Below are 8895 nucleotides of genomic sequence, written 5' to 3' on the forward strand. Positions count from 1 at the left end.
GCACCTTGTCCCCATGTTGATGAGGACAAGGACCTCGTCCCGACAACCCTGGCCGTTGGTTGTCGGGGTCTGCGGGCGGGGGGCTTATCGGAGTCCGTGAGCCCCCTTTAATAAGGGGGCCCCCGGATCCCGGCCCCCCACCCTATGTGAATGAGTATGGGGTACAATGTACCCCTACCCATTCACCTGTGAATTTTTTTTTTTTAAAAACCCACAACACACAAGGGTTAAAATAGTTTATTGCACAGCTCCGGGGGTCTTCTTCCGTCTTCGGGGGTCTTCTCGCCGGACTCCTCCGCTATCTTCTGCTAGCTCTTTTACTAGCGGAGGAGCCCGGCTTTCTTCTTAGCTGCCGCCCTCTTCTTCCGACTTCGAGGGTTTTGTCCCCCTCTTCGTTTCTTCTTGCCGGGCCACCACGCCTTCTTCTAGCTCTTTTACAAGCGGTGGCCCGGTCTTCTGTCGCCGCTGTCTTCTGGCCTTTTGTTCTTCTCTTCTCTTCTTCTCTTCTCCAGCTGTTGCCTCGTCGCTGTCTCTGGTCACAATGACAGGGACGTGGCGTGCGGCGACTTATATAGGGACATCGCCAGATTCCAATAAGCCCCCGCCCGCAGACCCCGACAACCAACGACCAGGGTTGTCGGGAAGAGGCCCTTGTCCTCATCAACATGGGGACAAGGTGCTTTGGGCGTGCGCCCCCCCCCCATGTTGAAGGCACGCGGCCTGGTACGGCTCAGGAAGGGGGGGGGGCGCTCGCTCGTCCCCACCCCCTTTCCTGGCCGGCCGGGTAGCGTGCTCAGATAAGGGTCTGGTATGGATCTGAGGGGGACCCCCACGCCGTTTTTTCGCCGTAGGGGGTTCCCCTTAAAATCCATACCAGACCTAAGGGCCTGGTATGCTCTCGGAGGGGGAACCCACGCCAAATTTGTTTTATAAATTTGGCGTGGAGTTCCCTCTCGAGAGCTGATAATTCTGTGAGAGTCGCCTCCGTATAGACGGAGATCCGACTTGGAGGGGACCTCCATTGAAATCAATGGGTACCAGTCGCCTACAAGTCAGTTACAAGTAGTACAGGAACCTTTTCTGAAGTCAGAGCGACTTCAGTAGTGTGCATTAAGACGGCTCTCATTCACTTACATTGATTTTTACATGTACGCGACTTAAGGCGACTAGGGGCGACCTGAAGTCGGATCTGAGTCGCCCCTGTGTGAACCGGCTCTTAATGTGACTCTGATTAACCCCAAATAAGGTTCAGCTGTTCTAGTAGGTCTTTCCTGACATTTTCTTAGTCGCATTTTACAGCAAACTCCATGGATGGATGCTATCCCATAGGAATGCATGTATGTCCGTATTTCATCTGCAAACGGATGGATGAAATATGGACATACGGTCCGCATGTGTGAAAGGGGCCTAAAAGATTTCAGTTTGTTGTTTAATGCTTTGCAGAGAGTTTGCAAAGCATCAGAGGGATCTATGATCAGACGAGAAGGGTACAAAAGAATTTCCAAGGCATTAGATATACCATGGAAAACAGTGAAGACAGTCATCATCAAGTGGGGAAAATATGGCACAACAGTGACATTACCAAGAACTGGAGGCCCCTCCAAAATTGGTGAAAAGATGAGAAGAAAACTGATCAGGGAGGCTGCCAAGAGGCCTACAGCAACATTAGAGCTGCAGGAATTCTGGCAAGTGCTGGCTTTGTGGTACATGTGACCACAATCTCCCGTATTCTTCATATGTCTGGGCTATTGGGTAGAGTGGCAAGATGAAAGCCTTTTCTTATCAAGAAAAACATCCAAGCCAAGCTAAATTTTGCAAAAACACATCTGAAGTCTCCCAAAAGCATGTGGGAAAATGTGTTATGTTTGGTGCAAAAACAACACTGCACATCACCAAAAGAACACCATGCCCACCGTGAAGCATGGTGGTGGCAGCATCATGCTTTGGGGCTGTTTTTCTTTAGCTGGAACAGGGGCCTTAGTCAAGGTAGAGGGAATTATGAACAGTTCCAAATACCAGTCAATATTGGCACACAACCTTCAGGCTTCTGCTAGAAAACTGAACATGAAGAGGAACTTCATCTTTCAGCATGACAACGACCGAAAGCATACATCCAAATCAATAGTGGAATGGCTTCATCAGAAGCAGAATAAGGTTTTGGAATGGCCCAGCCAGAGCCCAGACCTGAATCCGATTGAAAATCTGTGGGGTGATCTGAAGAGGGCTGTGCACAGGAGATGCCCTCGCAATCTGACACATTAGGAGTGTTTTTGCGAAGAAGAGTGGGCAAATATTTCCAAGTCATGATGTGCCAGGCTGATAGACTCGTACCCAAAAAGACTGAGTGCTGTATTAAAATCAAAAGGTGCTTCAACAAAGTATTAGTTATAGGGTGTGCACACTTATGCAACCATATTATTTTGGATTATTATTTTTACTTCCCTCCACCTAAGAGCCCGTTCACACTGAGGCAGCACGACTTGCAGCGCGACTGCCTCAGGCGACCGGGATCCGACTTTAGCGGCGGCTTGTGAAATGACTTCTGTATAGAAGTCAATGCAAGTCGCCCCAAAAGTCGTACAGGAACCTTTTTCTAAGTCGGAGCGTCTTGAGTCGCTCCGATTAGAACGGTTCCATTGCATAGAGCGGGACACGACTTGTCAGGCGGCCAAGTCGCCTGACGGGTCGCCCCTGTGTGAACCGACCTTAAGGCCCCTTTCACACGGGACTGATCCGTAATGATCCACCTCGTGATGATCCGCTTGCTCAGCGGGGATCGCTCCATTTGTCCCCGCTGAGCTGGCAGATAACAGGGCGGTCTCGGCACACTGTGCAGGGACCGCCCTGTCAGCTCTCCATTCTCCTCTATGGGGGATCGGATGAACACGGACCATCTGTCCGTGTTCGTCCGATCCGCTCTGCAGACGGATAGAAAAATAGGATTTTCCTCCGTCTGCAGAATCAGACAGTAGCGGAGGCGGACAATATCGGGTGTCTGCGGATGTTCATCTGCAGACACCCGCTATCCCATAGGAATGCATGTATGTCCGTATTTCATCCGCAAACGGATGGATGAAATACGGACATACGGTCCGCATGTGTGAAAGGGGCCTAAAAGATTTCAATTTGTTGTTCAACTGAGTTGTACAGTCTATAGGCAACATTAAAGGTGGAAAAAGTTCTGAAATTATTTATCTTGGACTTGGACTCATTTTTTAATATCACAGAAACCTGACATTTTGTTTACACTATCAGCATGTCTCAACTGTTCAGAACATTTAAAAACTATAACAAGTTGTGACTGTGTGTCAAGACTTCATTATTCCCAATCTGGGATGCCCGTCCCGTGTGTTAACAATTAAGGTCCAGGAGGAAGAGGTGAGGGGGGGTAGGGGGGAGGGAGGAAGGGGGGGGTTCCCGTCCTCCAGGCCCCCCATCTATGTCCCCACAATCGACTCAGAGTACCTGGTTCCCACTTGCTTATGTTGTCAACCTCACATACTTCTCGGAGTAGAAAAATTCGAGCCAATAGTAACATTTTTTAAGGAACTGCTCCCTGAGACCTCTATCAGTTGCCACAAGGTCCTCCATTCAATGCATTTCCGCTACTCGCGTCAACCATGCCGCCACTCCCGGAGGCTCCTTCCATTTCCAAAACAGGGAGATGCAACTTTTCGCTGCCGTGACCAGTGAGGGAAGGATGGATTTCCTATATGCTTTGCTCGGTATGTCATGATGCTGTATTAGAAAGAGTTCAGGGGTCCTGGGTAATTTCCTCTCTGTGAACTTCTGAACAATGCAGTGGACCTCTGTCCAGTAGGGGGTCTGCATGACCAGAAGATGTGAAGAAGGCTACCTGCTTCCTCTCCAAACCTCCACCATCGGTTAGAACTCTGAGGGAACATCCTATTCAGCCTGACCGAGGTATAGTACCAGCGTGATAAGACTTTGTATCCTGCTTCCTGTTGGTTAGCACATATCAACGTTTTATACGTGAAGAGAAGTATTCTCTCCACTTGTCTCTCGGTCAGCTGTATTCCCAAGTCTCGTTCCTAGTTAGTTATAAAAGGAAGTCTAGATTCTTTGGGGTGGTGTGACAAGGATTTGGTAATTCAATGATATGGTATGCCGTATTGGCTCCTGCTCGGAGCAAAGAAGCTCAAAGGGTGTTAGGTTTCTCAAAAATAGCCTCGGAGAGGGCTGCGCTCTAATAAAGCGGGTTAGTTGTATTTTCTGCCAGAAGGTGAGGCTACCTAAGAGAGGGTCCTCCATTACGTCGTCTCTAGAAATCCACTGGCTGCCTCTGGCGAAATGGAGCAGCTGATATTTATCGTTACCCTTAAGAGCTTGAAACCTGATGTCAGTCAGTCCCGGTTTGAATTCTGGGTTCCTAATTATAGGGGTAATCGGCGAAGGTGTGGGTGCGATCGATTGATCCCGATAGGTTTTTTGGGATAGTCTCCATGTCTCGCCTACCGTAGGGTGTTTTGTTACTCGTTCTGAAAGGCCTTTCTGGCACCATGGCAGTCCCCCAGATCTGCCCCTGACAGGAGCCACTATATTTAGATCCATTGCTGGAGTGTCCCATGGCGAGACCAATCAACGATCCTCATCAAGTGGCAGGCTGAGTGATACAATGACACATCCGGAAAGGCCATTCCTCCCAGCGCTTTTGGTAGGCGCGGGATGGACTGAGCCAGTCTCAGAGGCTTTCCAGCCCAGATGAACATAATCAGTGCACAGTTCATTGCTCTAAGGAAGGCATGCGGGATCCGAACTGGAAGGGCTTGTAGGTGATACAGTAGACGGGGCATAATGTTCATTTTTATTATGCTACACTGCCCGGACCACGAAAAACCTGACATTTTAATAGTGGTGTGTAGACTTTTTATATACATTGTATGCATGTCAGTGTAAGGAATATGCAAACTTTTGCATGACGTTTCCATCACTTTATCGATGTGGTAATCGTATATCTGCTATTTATGATAGATACTGTAATTCTGTCTTATCATATGATGATGGTTTTATATAAAGATATGTACTCACCTGTGTCCTCATATTGCAGAATGCCTGGATAGTACGCAGAGGCTCAGAACATACCAGAGCCTGGAGGAAATGACCACCTTCATTGCAGTAGGCCAGGCAGATGCTAATGCCTGAGATATCAGCCATCTGGACCCAATAGCACCTGGAAAGTGTTCTCATATGTGGACTCTCCAATTCTTGTAGTATTCTGTATGTCAGGAAAATGGAACATGACCATCCATACTGGGATTGCCCCGATATAATGGAAGATTGATGTGATGCTAAGAACTGATATCATTCCCGAAACATCCCATTATCACCAAAATCTCCAATATAGGAATCTCCAATTTCCCTTTCCCTTTGTTTTAAATGTAGTGTATAGAAATACGCTCTCTTGTTCCATTATATACACTATTCAAAGTATTCTGTTATATCTGTTCTAGAAGGGCAGGCGATCCTGCCAGAAATGCTACGAGCCAATAATGTTCTGTGCTGCACTCTTATCACTTTGCATCATTCCCAGGTTTGTCTGTGGACTACAGAAAACCGCCTCCCTCTCTATGTTATGGAGATGGAGAAGAAGGATTAGTGTTCTGTTGTTCTTACACGCTTCCTATCCTAGGGTGACAACACTGCTCCTCCACAGATACAATAGTCAGTAAACATGGTCCCTCTAGGACAGGAAGTGTGCTACTGCTAAAATCACCAGCTGGGAAAAAAAAAAAAAAAATAGAACGAAAGCAGCCACCATCTAAAAACTAGTAATCTGCAGTATATTTTGGTTTTTGAAAATAGACCGTGCATCCGTAAAGTATTCACATCGCTTCACTTTTTCCACATTTTGTTATGTTACAGCCTTATTCCAAAATAGATTAAATTCATTGTTTTCCTCAAAAACCTACAAACAATACCCCTGTGACAGTGGGGTCACTTTAGACACAGGGTGAATAAAAGAAACCCCCGATATGGTCTGTGATAGCCATATTCAAGGCTGTATATACATTGTATATAGATTGGATGTATACTGTATATGGGGGTTAAGTATCATTGCTGTGAGGAATTAAGTTGTTTTGCATTTCTATTGTTCATTTAAGTCTGTCCTTGTGTGTATTGTAAAGTGCCAGACAGACTGGCTGCCAACCCTTTGTGAAAAGATGTGTATTGGGTGGGATCGTTTGAAGCCTAGCAGGCGTCAGGATGAGGTGTTGAGTCTTGGAATGTGTGGGTGGAGCTGGGCCCTTGTTCATGTTAAAGCATGTGCCTTGAATTGTGTATAAAGTTACAATGTTTCTCAATAATAAAGTCATTCCTACTACAGAAGAGACAGCGTGCGTCTCATCTTTTTGCCAGAGGGGTCGGCTCCTATAGGAAAGGGTCGTTTAGCTGTGGATATTGGTAGCGAGTGGATGTGTGTCTAGGAGAGGGAACATCGTAAACGGCGTTAACCCCCTTTATATTAGGGGTGCCGTTACAACCCCATAATGACAATGGGATTGAAGTTTGTTTGAAATCTTTGCAAATGTATTTTAAAAAAAAAGTTAAAATAAGTATTCACAGATTTTGCCATAACACTCAAAACCGAGCTCAGATGCATCCTGTTTCCACTGATCATCCTTGACATGTTTCTACAACTTGATTGGAGTCCACCTGTGGTAAATTCAGTTGATTGGACATGATTTGGAAAGGCACACACCTGTCTATATAAGGTCCCACAGTTAACAGTACATGAAGTCATGAAGTCCAAGGAAATGTCTGTAGACCTCAGAGACAGGATTGTATTGAGGCAGAGACCTGGGGAAGGGTACAGAAACATTTCTGCAGCATTGAAGTTCCCAATGAGCACAGTGGCCTCCATAATCCGTAAATGGAAGAAGTTTGGAACCACCAAGGCTCTTCCAAGAGCAGGCCACCGGGCTAAACTGAGTAATCGGGGGTGAAGGGCCTTAGTCAGGGAGGTGACCAAGAACCCAATGGTCATTCTGACTGAGCTCCAGCACCTGTGGAGAGAGTAGAACCTTCCAGAAGAACAATCATCTCTGCAGCACTCCACCAATCAGGCCTGTATGGTAGAGTGGCCAGACGGAAGCCACTCTTCAGTAAAAGGCACATGACAGCATGCCTGAAGTGTTTGCAAAAAGGACTCTCAGTCTCAGACCATGAGAAACAAAATGTTCTGATGAAACAAAGATTGAACTCTTTGGCCTGAATGGCAAGCATCATGTCTAGAGGAAACCAGGCACCATTCATCACCTGGGCAATACCATCTACATTGAAGTATGGTGATAGCAGCATCATGCTGTGGGGATGTTTTTCAGCAGCAGGAACTGGGAGACTAATCAGGATATAAGGAAAGATGAATGAAGCAATGTACAGAGATAGCTTTGATGAAAACCTGCTCCAAAGTGCTCTGGACCTCAGACTGGGAGGAAGGTTCATCTTCCAACAGGACTACGACCCTAAGGATACAGCCAAGATAACAAAGGAGAGGCTATGGGACAACTCTGTGAATGTCCTTGAGTGGCCCAGCCAGAGCCCAGACTTGAACCCAATTGAACATCTCTGGGGAGATCTGAAAATGGCTGTGCACCGATGCTCCTCATCCAACCTGATGGAGCTTGAGAGGTTCTGCAAAGAAGAATGGGAGAAACTGCCCAAAAATAGGTGTGCCAAGCTTGTATAGCATCATACTCAAAAAGACTTGAGGCTGTAATTGCTGCAAAAGGTGCTTCAACAAACTATTGAGCAAAGGCTGTGAATACCTATGTACATGGGATTTTTTTTTAAATAAATTTGCAAAGATTTCAAACAAACTTCTTTTACAATGTCCTTATGGGGTAATGTTCGTAGAATTTTGAGGAAAATAATGAGTTGTATCCATTTTGGAATAAGGCTGTAACATAACAAAATTTGGAAAAAGTGAAGCCCTGTGAATATTTCCCAAATGCACTGTACTTTAGGTCCTGAATACATTAAATGCCGCGTACACACAATCAAACAAGTGGGTGGAAAAGTCCGGCAAACTGAAGTCCGCCGGACAATCCCCCCGTGTGTAGCCTCTGGCATACTTTTTTGACCCGAAAGTACGGCGGACTTAGAAAGTAGTTTTGCACTCCAATCTTCACGCCGGACTCGCATTTCGGCGGACAATCCGGCCGTGTGTGTGCCAGTCCGCCGTACTTTTGAAATGAGTGGGCTTTTCCCGCCTGGAGAAAAGTCCGCTCATTTCAAGCGGGCCTCCAGGTAGGCGGGACAGGCGAAGGAGACGTCGCTGGCCCCGCCACCTGGTATGGACTTAAAGGGGAACCCCAACGCCTAAAAAAATCAGCGTGGGGGTCCCCCCAGGTCCACATCAGACCCTTGTCGGAGCACGCTACCCGGCAGGCCAGGAAAGGGGGGGACGAGCGAGCGCCCCCCTCCTGAGCCGTACCAGGCCGCGTGCCCTCAACATGGGGGGTGCCTTGGGGAAGGGGGGCCGCGCAGCCCCCCCACCCGAAAGCACCTTGTCCCCATGTTGATGAGGACAAGGGCCTCTTCCTGACAACCCTGGCCGTTGGTTGTCGGGGTCTGCGGGCGGGGGGCTTATCGGAATATCGGAATCCGGGAGCCACCCTATGTGAATGAGTATGGGGTACAATGTACCCCTACCCATTCACCTGTAAAATAAAGTACAAAAAAAATACAACACACATGATAAAATAGTTTATTGCACAGCTCTGGGGGTCTTCCGTCTTCGGGGGTCTTCTCGCCGGACTCCTCCGCTATCTTCTTGTAGCTCTTTTACTAGCGGAGGAGCCCGGCATTCTTCCTCGCCCGCCGCCCTCTTCTTCTGACTTCGGGGGTCTTGTCCCCCTCTTCGGTTCTTCTGCC

General features: G+C 47.5%; 1 protein-coding gene across 1 annotated transcript in view; it reads left to right on the forward strand.

Moving 5' to 3' along the window:
• LOC143927399 (uncharacterized) overlaps positions 1-7916 on the forward strand; it is a 28365-nt gene extending 20449 nt beyond the window's left edge. Inside the window, exon 6 of the mRNA XM_077451459.1 lies at positions 5069-7916. Coding sequence (XP_077307585.1) covers positions 5069-5163 — 95 coding nt within the window. The 3' untranslated portion in view covers positions 5164-7916. The remainder of the gene's footprint in view (positions 1-5068) is intronic.
• Positions 7917-8895: the final 979 nt, after the last annotated feature.

The sequence above is a fragment of the Lithobates pipiens genome, unplaced genomic scaffold (assembly GCF_037356315.1).
Source record: "Lithobates pipiens isolate NorthernLeopardFrog02 unplaced genomic scaffold, aLitPip1_a1.2 Scaffold_23, whole genome shotgun sequence".
Taxonomy (NCBI): domain Eukaryota; kingdom Metazoa; phylum Chordata; class Amphibia; order Anura; family Ranidae; genus Lithobates; species Lithobates pipiens.